The 17257-nt window shown below is 45.0% G+C and overlaps 2 protein-coding genes and 2 non-coding genes across 4 annotated transcripts in view; 2 read left to right on the top strand and 2 right to left on the bottom strand.

Moving 5' to 3' along the window:
- The window catches only part of Acaa2 (acetyl-CoA acyltransferase 2), a 29847-nt gene extending 25545 nt beyond the window's left edge, over nt 1-4302 (bottom strand). The window contains exon 1 of the mRNA XM_038329687.1: nt 4176-4302. Coding sequence (XP_038185615.1) covers nt 4176-4191 — 16 coding nt within the window. The 5' untranslated portion in view covers nt 4192-4302. The remainder of the gene's footprint in view (nt 1-4175) is intronic.
- Nucleotides 4303-4706: 404 nt separating this feature from the next.
- LOC119815960 lies at nt 4707-4846 on the top strand. The gene has a single exon (XR_005285631.1).
- Nucleotides 4847-4936: 90 nt separating this feature from the next.
- Nucleotides 4937-5015, top strand: LOC119815948. Its single transcript, XR_005285621.1, has one exon.
- An 8689-nt stretch (nt 5016-13704) lies between these two features.
- Nucleotides 13705-17257, bottom strand: part of Myo5b (myosin VB) — a 182930-nt gene continuing 179377 nt past the window's right edge. Inside the window, exon 39 of the mRNA XM_038329582.1 lies at nt 13705-14203. Within this exon, the coding sequence (XP_038185510.1) occupies nt 14051-14203 (153 nt within the window). The 3' untranslated portion in view covers nt 13705-14050. The remainder of the gene's footprint in view (nt 14204-17257) is intronic.

Here is a 17257-nt window from a genome sequence, read left to right as displayed (position 1 = left end):
TGTATTGAAAAGAAGTCAGTCTGGAAATGCCACACACTATGTTCTTACTACATAATATCCGGAAAGGCAAAGCTACAGATACGACAAAGGTGAGCACTTGGCAAAGGGCTCAGAAACAGGAGTGAGTAGGTGGGACATGGGATTTACAGGGCAAAATATTTCCTCTGCACTATGCTGGTGATATATGCCATTTATACACTTGTCAAACCTCAAAGCACTGAGTTAAACAAAGTGTGGACTTTGATGTAAATTATGGACTTTGATAAATAACAATGTGTCAATATTAGCTAATCAATTATAACCAACAGACCACACAAAACCCAGGTGGTGTGCACCTTTAATCCCATCAGCACTAAAGAGGCAGAGGCAGGCAGATCTGAGTCCGAGATCACCCTTGTCTATAGAGTGAGTTCTAGGACAGCCAGTGGCTACACAGAGAAACTCTGCCTTGAATAATCAAAACAAAGGGAAAACAGAAAAACACAACAACAACAAACCTAAAACCAAACAAGCAAATAAAAGAACAAAAGACCCAGATGTACCACACTAACGGTGCTAACAATTAGGCGAACAGCCATACAGCAGTGTGCGGCGCATCTGTAAACTCCAACCTGCTCAACAAATGTCTGTGATGAAAAAACGTGAGTGGGGGAAAGGTAAGTAGAACCTCAGGACCAACAGCAGTTAGGGTACCACAGAGACGAAAATGAGTCAGAAGAAAACAATTTAAAGAAATACTAAATGGAAACTCTCTGCATTTGGTAAAATTCAAATTTATAGGTTCAAATTTAGGGAAGCCCAAATATACATTTTACATACGCCTTCCTACCACAGCCTGGCTGTGTAACTGTGAAACTTTTGAAATCCCAACACAAGGAATTTTTAAGATGTATTTTTATTTTTATGTATGTATGTATGTATGCATGCATGTATGTATGTATGATAGAGTACAAGTGAGTGCAGTGCCTATGGAAGCCAGAAGGGGGCAGTGGGCTGAGCTGGAGTTCCAGCAGTTATAAGTCACCTGACTGGGGTGCCAGAATCAAAATCCAGGTTCTCTGCTTGAGTAGTACATGCTCTTTAACCACTGAGTCATCTCTCCAGGTCCCACAACAAGGGAATTTTAAACATCTGGTGGGGTGGGGGTGGAGGGTTGATAGCTTATGTACATGGAACATGGAATGGTCACAGATGACCTTGAAGAAACAATAGAGACGAATTTCATGTTTCTTTGCAAGTCCCTTTCATTGTTAATCTTCCCCATTTTCACAATCCAAAAGAATACTCATGAAGTACTAGTAGTGGGATAAGTGATCTCAACAAAAAAGAATGTGGGAAAATAAAACGAATCCACAGACTTCCCTTTCACCTGTATTGCTTACTGCTACTTACCCGGTGATCCCAGACTAGAAAGGTCAGCCTGATTGTATTAGTTCAATTATTTAAAAAAATAACACGGAATGTGTAGATACAAAGATAAAACCCTTTAGGGTTATTTCATAAACCATTCTAACACCAAGCCAATATGTGGATATTTAAAGATCTAAAAGAATCTTCAATATCAAATTAAATCTAAAATGCTCTGAGAATTCAGATGCTAAAAACGTCAAAAAGACAACAATAACAAACAGAAAACCCTCCAGACAGTAAAGAGATATTAATCCAAAGAGCATGGAGTCAGAATTCAGGGAAAAACATGAACTGTGTCCACTCCCACGTGAACTTTGCTACATAAGTTCTCATTTGGTGGGAGCAACTTTCAAAGCCCAGGAAAACTGCCAGTCAGCCATTTCTTTCAAGAGGAAGTTGGCAGCCCTGCCTGGCTTGTCTGAGAGGTTCTGAACCTTCCCAACAAAGGAGAGTAAGACTTGTCCGTGAAATTTCTTGCCAAACAGTGCAGTGGTTGTTAACAATGTTTCCCAACCTGTGGGCTTGGGTTACCCCCGCTTGGTCCAACAACCCTTTCATAGGGGTTGCTTAAGATCATTGAAAAACACAGATACTTACATTATGATTTATAACAGTAGCAAATTACAGTTATGAAGTAGCAAACATAATTTTATGGTTGGGGATCACCCCAACACGAGGAACTGTGTTAAAGGGTTGCAGCATTGGGAAGGTCGAGAAGCACTGGCAATCATTTCTAATGCTCATTACATTCCCACTCAAATGTGCCTCTTCCTTATAGCACTCAGTCCTGGGGCCTTCTTCCTGGCTAGTCTCACGAGGTATTTGGTATGCAAATTGAGAACAGAGCCTCATTTTGTGAGGTCTTCTAACTAGCCCAACAATCACTAGGCCAGGCTCCAGGCTTGGGTTCTTTCTGCTCATGCCTACTACCTACCTATGATAGGGCATCACGTTTCTGGATATTCATGTCCTAGAACACAACCTCTAACACACACACATACACACACACCCCTACCTTTTATTTCCTTAACACAGACATTGCTGTGCATTTTTTCCTTGATAGGTTTGTTGTTTTCATTAACATTTCAAAGGAATCTGTAAGATCGGAGAAGTGTGGCAACCCTGATACACTGCATTTTTCCCAGAACACCCACATTTCACTTGGTTCAGTCACGTGTCTCTTAGGCTCCTTGGACTTCCAGATCTCACTAATCAGTGCCTGTCGCCACGCCCTCTTACGTACTTCACAGGTATCAAAAGCCTCCACTTAAACTCTCACTCGTTCCAACTCTTTCTCCCCAGTTCCCCCCCCCCCCCCGCCCCATCAAGTCATCAAAAAGTTCCACAAGAACGAACTTGTCATTTGGCATTCCCTTTACAGTTCCCCACTGTAATGGTCTGTTCTGTCCCCGCCCCCCACCGCTGACACAAGCATATCTTCCTTTCTGCTTGCGGCCTGAGCCAGTCCCTTTCTGTCTCTCTCTCCCAAAGAGGTAGCTGCTGTGTGACTCCTCCCTTCCTCCTCATAATCTCTTCCTCTTCTTTCCCATAATCCACTAAATAAATATCCAACCACACTCTGCATGGTGTGCCTATCTGTCTTGGTCTCTCACCTGCCATCCATGGCTCCCTGCCTCTGGGAATTGGGACTCGCTGCCCTTCGTGGCCCCACCATTTGGGGAATGGTGGCACAGCTATTTTTACCATTACATCCACCACAGCCTATCGATGGCCACCTTACCATCAAACTCACGTCCTAAGTTCCTTATTATTTTATTTATTTATTTATTTATTTTTTTGTGAGACAGGGTTTCTCTGTGTAGCCCCGGCTGTCCTGGAACTAGCTCTTGTAGACCAGGCTGACCTCGAACTCACAGAGATCCGCCTGCCTCTGCCTCCCGAGTGCTGGGATTAAAGGCCTGCGCCACCACCGCCCAGCTAAATTCCTTATTTTAAAGGCAGTGCCAGAGCCGAGAGGAAATCAAGACAGAGACCAGATGGTGCCCTCCCCATTTGAAATGCTTGCATTGCCTTCCCCTGGGGTTTTGATAACGCCTACGCAGTCCACTTTGTATTTGCACCACCAAATAGGTCTTTAGATCACGTGAAGTCTTCTCCTGCCTCAGGGATTTGATACGTATTCTTTCAGCCTCATAGTCAACAGAGACTTGTGTCTTTAAGTTAAAATTCTGTTTCCTGTTGAGTTGCTATGAAAAAGGAGCGTGAAAAATTTTAAAACAATAACTCTGCAGTTAGGTACTGAGGGCCTACCCTTTTCTGCAGTCACTCACACTAAAGGAATGAAAGAGGAAAAGGAGTGAGGCGGAGTTTCAAACAAGCCACTGCCAATTATTTTGAGGGATCCGGGCACTCCAGTGGAGGTTCCCTGAAGCCTCTTGGGGAGTATTATCTTCCCCGCACACCGTGGCTCAGACCAGGCCTCTGCGCTTCAGTGCACACCCGCTCTGCCCCAGACCACCCCGTGCTTCTGGCACCACCGCGTTTTCCTACAGAGTTGAGTAAGTAAGAAATCACTTTCACGCCAGTGACCTCCAAGGTCAGGAGCAGAGCCAATCCTGGTCTCCAGTCTGTCCGCTGGAAACTGCACCGCTGTCGCCCGTGCCTCCTATGGAGTTTCCTCCTCAATGCAAACAATGTCTATCCCGAACCCAACCCGGGGAAATGACCTGCACCCGCCACCTCGGCTTGCCCCCAGAGCCCAGAAGCCGAAGCCCGGCCAGGGGTCACCAAGCGCGCTGGCTCACCTCGTAGCAGCGCCATGGTGAAGCTCGGTTACTCCGTGGGGCTGTGTCGGCAACACTCGGCCACCCGCCCTAGCCCAGCCTTAAGAGTTTGGGCGGCGCTCCGCGAGGCCGCACCCCTGCCCTTTCCCCTACATTGCCCCTCCCCCCCACGCCCCAATCCCCCGCTGACAGGGTCAAGGTTACCCTGATCCATACCACGTGTGCCTCGCGCCCCTCCCCTGGGAACCAGGGACCTCGGCCACACTGTCCTATCATCTGTCCCATCCCTGGCTTCTAGAAACCCCGCCCGCTCTGTACGTCTCCGAGCTGGGACCCCGCGGTACGGGACTTTCAGCAAGATTCCAGCCCCGCCCCACCCAAGCTTGAGTGGGCGGGGCCGACGAGCAGGGCGGGGCTGGCGGCGGCGCGGTGAAAGTGGCTGCCCCTGCGCCTGCGCAGTCTGTTGGCGGTGGCCTGGGCTACTCTTAGGGTTCCTGCAGCCGGTAGCTGGGGCGCCTGGAGAAGGGAAAGGGACTGCAGTAGGGTAGGGCGCGCCTGGGACCCCGACTCAGCCCCAAGTGAGCCCGAGGTATTTTCCTTATATGATCAGGCCTCCCGTGGCCGGCGCTGCTGGTCCGGAGCCTGAGAGGATTATGAAAACGTGGCAGGTGATGGGGCCCGGGGACCTGGCGCGGGGAGCTGAGGGGTGAGGGACCGAGGGGGAGGTGAGGCTGGGGTCGGGGGCGCAGGTTTAGGGATGCCCACGCCGCCTGCTCTGGTCCCTGCCGATGATGACGTGACCACTGCGCAATCTGAGTTCTGGGAACCAGGTGATGGAGTGTGCTGCGAACACTGAGGCCAGGCGAGCAGGTGGCGGCTTGGGCGGAGTCGGGAGATCGGGAACGCAGGGCCCCGCGGCGCCGAGCCGCTTGGGCTGACAGTGGCAACGGGGCGGGGCGTGGGTGACTTATATTAACTCCTCAGCCACTGCCTGTTACACAGTTAAGCTTTGTGTGTGTTGTTTGGCCCGCTCCCTTGGAGTGGGGGACTGCATTTTTAAATCTAATCTAATCTCTGTCTCTCCTTCCCTCCCTCTGTCTCCCCCTCCTCCCTCTCCCTCCCTCCCTCTCTTCTCTCCCCCTCCTCTCTCTCCTCCCTCTTCCTTTCTTCCTTCCCTCCCTCCCTCCCTCCCTCCCCCGCCCCTGCCCTCGCCCCCGCCCCCGTTTTTTGAGACTGGGTTTCCTGCTTTCTGGAACTAGCCCTGAAGACGAGGCTAGCCTGCAAACGATGAGATCCGCCTAAGTGCTCCTCCAGGCACGGTTTTAACCTAATCGTTTTTCCGTGAACACTTTCAGGAATTACAGAAATGTGAAAAGGTTCGTGCAGAGAACCTGCTGTTTGCCATTTCACGTCTACGCATTAAAACCTTGTTTTTAAAAGATTGACGTTTACTTCACCCCGCGAACACTTCAGCACACATTATTTACAGTGCTCTTAGGAGTTTTCATGAAGTCATTCACATACAAAGCTCAAACTAGGTGAGCAAATATCTGTGCTCTCTAACGCGTTCCTCTTATTTCAAGTCACCACCAAGAGGGACTTCCAGGTTTACTATTGAATGTAATTATAAATGACCTGAATGGGCCCCGATAAAATCAAGAGTGAAAAGTTAGTGTATACTCAACAGGTATGTGTACTGCAGTTCCAGGATCAGAAAAGGAACTGAGGCGTTCCCTTAACCAGATGTTCAAACTTAGAATCCCCAATAAAGAGACAGTGGAGTCCCTTGCTGTGAGGAGGACACAGCTCACTTATGTAGGGTTAACTCCCTGGAATCACCTGAATCTAATCACAGCAAGACAAGCCCAAACTGCATTGGCATGTAGGAGATTGGGGTTTGGAGGGTTTGTTTTGCTTGTAGTTATACACAGAAAAGTTTAGTTGCAACATCTGCAACTAAAGTCATGAAGCAAGACGCATAGAAATGGTAGAGAGCAGGAAAACAAATGGCAAAAATGTTACCGAGGAGTGGAAAAGTGTGTTATACTCTGTTCTGTCTTCCCATGTCTTCTGGAGGCTTAACATTCTTCACAAAAAGGAGGGGAGAATATTCTTCAACTAAGCTACAAAATTACGTAGAAGTATCTCTAAGGTAGTTAAATAAGTACACTTCTGTAACACTATGCCTTTCAAAATAAACTGGTCTAGACAAGAGATAGTATTATTTATTACCTGTCTAGACAAGAAATAACATTATTACTGGTCAAGACAAGAGATAGTATTATTCCGTTCTTATAGGCTTAGCCTCCAATGTTTTTCGAAATGCATTGTTATCTTTCAGTAGTTAATTTTGGAGGGAAAGATGTAGTGTTAACATAAAATTGGAAATTAGTGAGTCCATTGTAAATCTGTAAATTCTACTGTTAAGATTATCCGAGATCTCAGAACTGTCCACCTTCAGTCCTTTCTCCCGCTCTTTCTGAGTCACTTTTCCATGCTTACAGTGTTCCTTCTTTTCCTATAATCAGCGTTGACAGAAGTTGCAGTACTGGCAGCTGAGGAGAGCAAGCAAAGTCCTTGGGAGCTGCAATAGTTTTATAACGTGTGTGGTACATGCCTATAATCACAGCACTTGATAGGAAGGCCATTCGTGTCAGCATGGACTACACAAGACCCTGTGTCGTCCCCACCCCCACATAGTGACAGTACAAGTGGAAAGCTGTGCACATGCATACAGCTAGTCTGCCTTGGTGAGATCTTCAATTATAAGGTCAATATTAGCTTGGCTCTGGTTTTTACTTACAGCAAATATCTGCTCTCTAGGAAGTTCAAGCTGCCAAACAAGGATAAAGAAATAAACTACAGTCATGAAGTGGTAGACATGGATTTGAGAGCTTGCTCATTGTAAGTTTACCCTGTCTTGATGAGTTCCAGTAGCTGTGAGGCACTGTCTTAGACTTAACTTCTTCTCTGTTTGCAGGCTATTTGCAAATTCTAGCAAGCCTTTGATAAAATGTCATGTAGCAATACAGCTTAGAGCAAATCTTGGTACATCCTTGAGTACACGGTCACCCTGGAAAGCAATGATATTGGTGGAAGAAGACAACATTGTTTGGATGTCATTCAGTCAGATAGGTTCTGAGAAACATTTGTAGTTAATGCTCATACAAGGAGGGAAAGTACACACCAGGGGCATGCCTCAGGGAATCGATTGTATCTCAGCAAGAAGATGCTAGGGGTTTGGTGTTTGGTTAGGAGCAGGTTCCAGCAGGAGCTCCTGTCTGGAAGCAGGGGAGGGGCAGTAAGTACTAGATCAGCCAGGCTACCCAGGGAGATCTTTTGTAAGATAAGTATACTTCATCAAACTAAGATTGTCATGGTGTCATTGGGCAATACAATTTAAGGGGAACACCGGTAAACAGTCTGAGAAAATGTGTAGAACTTGGCTTGAGCCACACACAGTGAAGAAGCTGCAGTCCCTCATGGTAGCTGGGACTGTTCCATGGTTTCCATTTTTCTGTGCTTAGACAAACTTAGGAAGTCATCTTGTCTCATCTCACATAGGTCACAGTTGGCGTTGGCCTTTATAAGATCATGTCTGTCTGGTAGTGGCAACCATGTGGCCCTTAGCCAGGTCCCAGATTTGGAGCTACCTTTTTTCTCAGCCATTGGCTAGTAAAGTTTCACGTGTAAATACAGCTTGACATGTAAAACGTTACAGGCCTAGCTCGGAGGACCAGGTAAGGCTTCCTTTGAGTGTATTCTTCTGTCAGTTGCCAGAGAAAAGGACTCTATTCTCTGGTTGGAATCTGGGTTCAGAGACTTTTCACTAATACATTGTAAATATCACTAGTTTTTAAAATGCAGAGCAGTGGACCAAATCAGAGTCTGGTACATGCTGCGTATGCCTTCTACCTTGAGCTACACCTTCGCCTACTGTGAACATTTCCATAGTGGTTCCTGGGGCTGCATGTCAGAGAGCATCATCCATCCATGGAGATGCCTTGTTTTGTAAGCGTAGGAAGGGCTGGAGATGTGACCTTTACCAGTTCCCAGGTGATTTCGATGCTTTTTCCTCGGGAGGAAGTAGGAGTATGTTTCTGGGCAGATGTTTAGCTACCAGTCTGTTTTATTCCATTGGTTCATTTTTCTGACACCATGCTAGTCTCACATAGCTAACTTGCCAGGGATAGGCTTCCCATCTTCTCTGGAATTTTGCAATTCCACAGAGATTTTAGAACGGGCTTGTCAATTTTCACATTAAAAAAAAGACATTGAGATCTCGATCTTTCTAGGATGCAGATGACAACGTGGTGTTGTCTTTATCAGTGGAAATACTGTATTTCCGAGATTGCAGAAAGTTTTGCTACCAGCTTAATGTATCTCTACCGCAGCTACACATACAATTTGTTTGGCTTGTCTCAGGGCTCCATTCTTTTTTGTCAACCTGCTAGTCTTTCTTAATACCCAAACTTCCCTGAATGCTAAGGCTCTAGAGTGATTGCTCAGTAAGCCTTGTTACCTTCTAGACCAGTAGTTCTCAACCTTCCCAATACTGCCACCCTTTAATACAGTTCCTTGTGTTGTGGTGACCCCCAACTATAAAATTTTTGTTGCTACTTCATAACTAATTTTGCTAGTTATGAATTGTAATGTAAATATGTCTTTTTTCAATGGTCTTAGGTAATCCCTGTGAAAGGGTCATTTGACCTATAATGGGGTCATGACCTACAGGTGGAGATCTGCTGTTCTAGAGCAAGCCCTCCCCCATCTCCAATACAGGTGGCTATGTATTGACATAAACAGTCATGCATAACTAGATCTATGCCCCAGAATAAAATTTCTCAAGGAAATATTAAAAATAAGGGCCAGGGAGCCAGGCAGTGGTGGCACATGCCTTTAATCCCAGCACTCGGGAGGCAGAGGCAGGCGGATCTCTGTGAGTTCGAGACAAGCCTGGTCTACAAGAGCTCTAGTGTCAGGACAGGCTCCAAAGCTACACAGAGAAGCCCTGTCTAGAAAAATCAAAAAGAAAAAAAATAGGGACCAGAGAGGTGGCTCTGGATAAGACCGTCTGCTGTGTAAGAGGACCTGAGTTCAAATCCACATCACACAAAAAGCTGGGTGCACAGGCATATTTATAACTCCAGTATTGGGGGCGGAGATGAGTGGATATTGACAGCTTGCTGCCTATCCCTGAAAGTGCGCTTCCAAAGAACAAGACAAGAAACCTTGTCCCAGTGGAATAAGGCAGAGAGTGATAGAGGAAGGTACTGAGCATCCTTTCCTGGCCCCTCACATGAACTGGCATGGGTAGGTGTACACACACACACACACACACACACACACACACACACACACCATGAGGAGGCTAGAGAGATGGCTCAGGTTAAAAGCACTTGTTTAAAAATCATAAGAACCAGACTTCAGTTTCAGGTGCCCACCTAACAAGCAGCAAACACAAGCAAGAAGAGTCATTGGGGCTCGAGCTCTTCTAGTCTACCCGAGGAAACAGAGCTGCAGGTTCAGGAAGGAGACAGAATGAGTGAGACTGCAAGTACATACACTCCACATATGTGTGCACACACTTCTCCAGGTACGTATACATACACCCCACATATGTGCTCAGACACTTCTCCAGGTACATATACATACACCCCACATATGTGCGCACACACTTCTCCAGGTACGTATACATACACTCCACATATGTGTGCACACACTTCTCCAGGTACGTATACATACACCCCACATATGTGCTCAGACACTTCTCCAGGTACGTATACATACACCCCACATATGTGCTCAGACACTTCTCCAGGTACGTATACATACACCCCACATATGTGCTCAGACACTTCTCCAGGTACGTATACATACACCCCACATATGTGTGCACACACTTCTCCAGGTATGTATACATACACCCCACATATGTGCTCAGACACTTCTCCAGGTACGTATACATACACCCCACATATGTGCTCAGACACTTCTCCAGGTACGTATACATACACCCCACATATGTGCTCAGACACTTCTCCAGGTACGTATACATACACTCCACATATGTGTGCACACACTTCTCCAGGTACGTATACATACACCCCACATATGTGTGCACACACTTCTCCAGGTACGTATACATACACTCCACATATGTGCGCACACACTTCTCCAGGTACGTACGCATACATGCATACAAATCTTTAATAAAAATAGACTGTAGCCAATACTGCTTTTACTCAGGCTGTCATCTTAAATTTTGCTCAGATTTGGCACACACTTTATTCAAAAGTATTTCCACAAATTTTTATCCACAGCTGAATAATTACAGCAACCATTATAAGCATTTTTTCTATAACAAAGCTGTAGTTTACAGACTTGTCCAAAATGGAAAATATATTTTTTAGTAGCATTTCTTCTGCAGTGTTAGATTTACCCCTGAATATTTTGTGAACTCCCTCTGAGAGGCAGGCCTTTATCTCAATGCCAATTGATTGCAAAATGTTACAACCAAATTGGCTTCTTAACAGTGTGCTTTCAGGCAGCAGCCTGATTCCTTCTGGCTGATTCCCTTGGTTAGAATGTATTTTGTTATAGTGTGTGTGAGTCAAAAGACCTTTCACTGTGGGCACTGGGGACTGAACACAGGTTGTCAGCTTCCATGGCAAGCACTCCTACCCACTGAGCCATCTTGCTGTCCCAAATCTTACTAAAAAAAGAAAAAGTTTTAGTATCCAATGATGTCCATAAGAAAAAAAAAAAAACCTTGTTTGTCATTGGCATTAACCTCTAATTTTCTACCCTCTGTAATTCTGTGAATATGGGACCAATGTGTAGAGAGTGAAGCTTGGGTTACTTGACTCATATGGCGAGTCAATCTTAGGAGTCAATGGCAAACGTTATAAGGAAAAGAGAGGCCCAGTGCTGGCAGGATTGGCGCCCGCTACTCATGGCAGTCAAGTATTTGGGAAGTAGCTAATTTGTGCAGAAGAACTGGATTTCAGTTTGTTGCCATAGTCCTCAATGCATTCATTAGGGCTCTAATAGTTAAATTAGTGGTAGATTTTAGGGACCTACGTTCTCTAAACTCCTAGTTTTCACAAGACCCTTAACATTTTATCCTAAGGAAAATCAGAGGAAAACCACTGCAATGATGTGCTCCATGGAAGGGGGGAAAAGCCTACCATTGGGTCTGCGAAGTGAGCCTACGGATGCTGACCCTCTAACTGCAGCTGGGATGGCCTGGGGAGGATGCGCACAGGTAACAGGCTTGTCTGCTTCCGTGACGACTGATTTATGTGGAAACACACCCGCCCATTACTCTAGGAAGTGGGTCGTACCCTGTGCTAATGCTGAAAACACAAATGGTGGATGTGTGAATATGGGTTCGTTTTGGAGGTGCTTGCTTCACGAGATGAATCAGAAGGCCACAGGAACACTAAGTTCTTCCCACAGCAGCTCCTTTGGGGAATGAGCGGGAAGCTGGTTATTTCAGCAACTGCTAAAGGAACGTGATGGAGTTGTAACTACTCAGAAGCCGAGATACCTAGAGTTCAAACTTGTATTGCATTTATTTAAAGTAAAAGATATTATTGATTTCATGAAGTTGGGAAGTTCTTAACATGAGCTTTAAACGGGGAAGGGACGCTCAGGGGTAGAGTGCTTGCCTGATGTGCCTGAGGACCTGGGTTAAATTCCCTGCACCGGGGGAAAAAGTACACAGAACAAAAATGTTTTTAAAGAATGCTTGGAGTTTCTCACAAGGTACCTTTCACCCTCCGGGTCTGCAACGAAACAGGGAGGATGTAAAAGCCCAGCGACCACTGTATCGTCAAGCACAGCCCCAGCGGAAACCCTGGTCTTCTGGAACATCTGAAGCTGTGGTTTCTTAGGCTGTGGAGAGGGCTGGTTAACCCCTCCCTCCATCTGGCTAATTCCTAAGCTTTTATTTAGTGAACCTTTGTACCTCCTGACCAACCAGGAACACCAGAGTAGTAACCCACATAGAGGGTAGGATGGGGGAGGATGGGAGGGTGATGGTTTTAAACCGTGTATGGGCTCAGAGCCACATTTGGGAAGATGGGAAGATGCCACCTCCTAAAAATGCTTAACAAGGCATTTTTGGTGTTCTTAAGACCCAGGTTTTTTTTTTTTTTTTTTTTTTTTTTTTTTTTTTTTTTTTTTTTTTTTAACTGGCCTTCCAAACGGTTTGCATTTGGGGCTTGAAAGGTGTGATACAGACATGTCAGGGGCTGTAACTGAGGGGGTTGGGGCTATCTTAGAGACAGACATCTAAGAGTCAGATGTCAGGGGCTGTAACTGAGGAGGGGGGGGCTGTACTGCTCTTGGAGAGAGACCCCCAAGAGCAGCTGTGGTGTTTATTGTGGACACAGAAGGGATGATGCAGACAACAATTTGTTGTTAGGTTTAGTCAAGCCAGGTGCTGTTTCTTGTTCTGGCCCCAGCAGGCAAGGACAACTGGGAAGCTCAGGATTTTAGGGCTTGGAGTCTCCTGTATTCTGAAGAACCTTCTACACTGGGCAACACTCTGGGAGATCTTCTAAAGTACGGAGAAATCTCAGTGTGATAATGAGGCTCTTGTACGATTTGCAAACAACCTGCTGCTGTCATAGGGACAGCACATACTTTTAATAAATACTGATTATAAAAATGGGTAGAAAGAATTTATAGGTTGTCCAACCAAACCTTTGTTCTCGAGTCCTAAAACGTCCCCCAGAGCAAAACAAAATTCTAAGAGCAGCAATTACATAAGCCTGTTCCATTATTACTAAATAGTCTTTTAAATCTTTCATAGTAAAATATTTACAATGATTTTTAAAGTTTGAAAAAAAATTGAAAATAACTTGAGAAGGGAAAGTTGGCCCTAAGCTATTGTAGTCTTTCAAAGCAGTTTAAAAAAAAGCCATAAATCTTTGGACAATAACTTAGTGACCATGCTTTCTTCTCCAGAGACTTTTCAGACAATTGGGTTCTGGAACTGAAGTCTGTTTCCCTTGTGATTGGAATCCACAGCGCGCTGTGAAGACCTGGTTGAAGGTTTAGCGACATTGGGGAGTTAAAAAGCTTTCACACTGGTTCAGTTTTTAGGCCTGCAGATAAATGTTATCCATTCTCACCTACCATTTTTTTCATATTTACAGTGTTGTGGAGGCTTTGCTGGTCTCAGGGCACTGACTGGCACTGGAGACTGTACTCCACCTTTCTCACACGTGGCCCTTGTGATGGCAGCATGGCTAGAGCGGCTCTCCCATAAACCTGAGACTCACAAAAAACTCAAGCATACCAGGGTCCACATCATCCAATTTTCTGAAACAATCTACACGACATTTGGTCTGGAGGCCAATGGTACCATCATCTTGCACTCACCGGCGTTAGGGAATACTTTGGGGAAGCATCCATGGAGGCCTAGGCCCATACTGTCCTTAAAACTCTCACTACATGCTCACACACCCCTTTGGTTTATCCATATCTGTCATGTTTATGGTATTAATATCATTATTTGTTGAAAGACCCACGAAGGCAATTTACGTCATTATTTTTAATATTATCTTAATGTGGACATTCTCCAGTTACACACAAAGATCGCAGCTAGGCACTTCTACTCTGGAGCTGACAACTGGAGCTACGTGGCGCTGTTCATTTGGACATGCCTTTGTTTGAACTGAAGTCAGACTCTAACAGTCTTCCACATTCAAGTGTTTTATTCCGAGCAGCATATACAAAAACTAATGACAGTGTGCGTCACTTCGTTTAGTTCGGTACTCTCCACGGGTTCTCTACCTCTGGTTTGATCTACTTTGGGCATATTGATCTAGAATTCTCTCAGCTGATTGCATGTGCTTCCTTGTTTGCCTTGGAAGCACGCATCCTCAGACTTCATTGAGAAACTCCAGGTTGAGGCATGCTGGGATGTGGATTGAGTCCATGGTCAGAGAAGATGGATTAAATGGAAAGAGAACAGGAAACATGTGTTTGGAGTCCAGCAGGAGCTGCTGAGGGTCATTCCTCTCTTGTAGTTGGGCCTGGGAGGAGAGAATAAGATCATGTAAGTATTTAGCACAACCTGAAAAGTTGAAGTAACTTCACCAAACTTAGTGGGCATGATGCACAGTGCTAGCACAGCTGGGGTTCTTATCTGCAGAAGAACGGAATTAGATTTATATCTCTCACCTTGTACACCATCAATTTAAAATGGATCAGAAACCTTAACTTTAAACCACAAACCCTGAAACTTTTAGGGAACTTTTCAAAAACAAGGTAATGGGGTAGGCACGGAGTGTTCAAATAGAACACCTACAGCATGGGCACCAACCCCAGCACCGACTGATGGACTGACTGCGTGAATACAAAGTCTCAGCACAGCACAGTACACAGCAGGCAGGGTCAACAGAGCACAGGTCAGGAGCGACCAAAGCTTTACCAGTTGCACTTCAGGTCAGGGCAAATAGTCAACATTGTCAAAGAATTGCAGAAATTAGATACCGAGGGAATAAAACTGCCCACAGCAAATGGGCCAATGAACTGAATAGATGGCTTTCAAAAGAAAAAGAAAGAGAAACACAAATGGCCAATAGCTATTTTTTTTTTTTTGATTTTTCGAGACAGGGTTTCCCTGTAGTTTCTAGAGCCTGTCCTGGACCTAGCTCTTGTAGACCAGGCTGGTCTCGAACTCACAGAGATCCGCCTGCCTCTGCCTCCCGAGTGCTGGGATTAAAGGCGTGCGCCACCACCGCCCGGCTGCCAATAGCTATTTTTAAGAGTGTGTAATGCCCCAAGACAACAGGGAAATGCAAATTAATGCTACTCTGAGATACTACTTCGCCCCAGTCAGAATGACTATCATCAAGAAATCAGAAAACAAAATGAATGTAGAAGAGGATGTGGCGAGAAAAGGAACCCTTATGCACTATTGGTAAGAGTGTAAATTAATACAGACATTATGGAAATCTGGAGACTTCTCAAAAAATTAAAAAATAGAACTACTATTTCTATTAAAATAGACCCCAGCTATTTCACTCCTGGGTATATTTACCCAGAGACACTCCATGCCCCACTCTAGAGAATTTCTATAGTAGTTGTGGACCTGGTTGTCTACAAACAGATGCATGGATAATGAAAATTTGGTATATACATTCCATTATGTATGCAATGGAATACAGCATTAAAGAAAAAAAATGAAGCTCAAAAGTTTCAGGAAAATGGGTGGACCTGGAATGTGTAATACACAGTTGAGATCACACAAGCTCAGAAGGAAATAAACCATGTATTTCCATATGCAGAATTTAGTCAATAATATATGCATATGCATAGAGAGATGTACCTATGGTACAGTATAACGTGAGATGAGATCAAGAAAGGCTAAATATAAGAGGATGATGAAGGACTGCAGGCAGGCAATGGACACGAGTTGCGAAGACGGATATAAATCCAATTGTTTTTCTAGTTCTAATTTAGTCAATTTGTTGTTTTGGATGGTAGACAAGTACATAAAATATATTCAATACTGAGAGTGTAAAATTTAATGTGAAGACTCACAGCTTCTGTTCTGAATGCCAATTCTAACTGTATATGAGCTCATTATGTCACAGACTCTGGGTCTGGTTAATTTTGGTGTGTGATGTTTTTATCTGCAAGGTTTTAAAATAATAAAGTTATTAAACAACACCTTGAGAAAACTGTAGGAGATTCAGAGGTGAACATGTAAAAGGGACAAGCCGGGCAGTGGTGGTGCACACCTTTAACCCAAGCACTCGGGAGGCAGAGGCAGGCAGATCTCTGAGTTCGAGGGCAGCCTGGTCTACAAGAGTGAGTTCCAGGTCATCCAAGGCTACACCAAGAAACCCTGTCTAGAAAAAAAGAAAAGGAGAGGAAAAAAGGAAAAAAGAAGAAAAGGGGGCAGAAAGGAGAGGCTGTGTGACAGCAGTTTCAGCTGGGGCTCAAGGCACATACACATGGTTAATGGACACTCACATGGTACATGGTCTCTCAGAAAACCCCTGTGGTAGGGTTAACAGTTATCAAGCTTACAGTATATAAGTTTTAATATTTAAGTGTTTTAATGTATATATGAAAGTCAGACATATTTGTGAGTTACTGTATAGTGCTTCAGTAATTTAGGTGTTTTCAAACACGTATACTGTATCTAGTATGCAGGCAATAGTATGCTTCACAAGCAGCTTCGACTGCTGGACATGAGATCAAGTGTGGTGGGGATGGGGTTGGGGTTGGGGTGTGGTGAGGGGCTGACTGCTCACCAGTGCCTCTGAGCACAGTCCAGGGAGAAACAAATTATAGGTGGCAAAACAAAACAAAACAAAACAGTTTTGACAGGATTGCCATATTTTCTGACAGTATCTAACCCTTGCCCTCCAGGGTATTTTCTCTATGTCCTTCATTGCTTATGCCTGCAGCCTGCTTGGCATTTATCAGTCTACTTTGAACTAAACTCCCTTTTTGCAAATGGCACCATTGCCAATTTATGGTGGGTTATGGCCTTCCTCCACATGGCTCAGATTCAAATCTAAGAATGACTTCCTAAACTTGTACTTTTGTTTGGGTTGCTTTTCAAACCTCCACAAAAATCAGTAGTGGGTTGGGGTATCCTGTGGGATCTCCCCTGTCTCTCAGTTCCTTCTCTGCCTTCAGGAGCTGACTCTACGCTCATCCTACACTATCCTTCCACTCAGCACCCTCCCTCTCCCACTCCAATGCACTCCCTTGTGTGGGTGAGCTGTCTGCTCTGAGGGCTGCATGCTTAGCAGGCCCTGGCATTTCCCCAGTGTCCTTGAAGCAACATCTACCTTTAGTCTGACTTGGCATCTGTCCCTTGACCTCTGGCTTCATCTCTACTCAAATACCAGGCTAAAGTTCATTTACTCTTTTCTATGGGTCTCTCTTCAGAGCCAGGGCACTCTTTCTAAATCTTTGGATCTCTTTTAAATCTCGGACCAACACCCTGGCCTTGCAAAGGATAATGTTGTGGGACACTAGTTTGTACCTTCTCACTTGAATTTTAATAAAATGCTGATTGGCCAGTAGACAGGCAGGAAGTATAGGCAGGGCAATCAGGCAGAAAG

The sequence above is a fragment of the Arvicola amphibius genome, chromosome 5 (genome assembly GCF_903992535.2).
Source record: "Arvicola amphibius chromosome 5, mArvAmp1.2, whole genome shotgun sequence".
Classification (NCBI taxonomy): domain Eukaryota; kingdom Metazoa; phylum Chordata; class Mammalia; order Rodentia; family Cricetidae; genus Arvicola; species Arvicola amphibius.
This window is presented reverse-complemented; position numbering and strand designations above follow the sequence as displayed.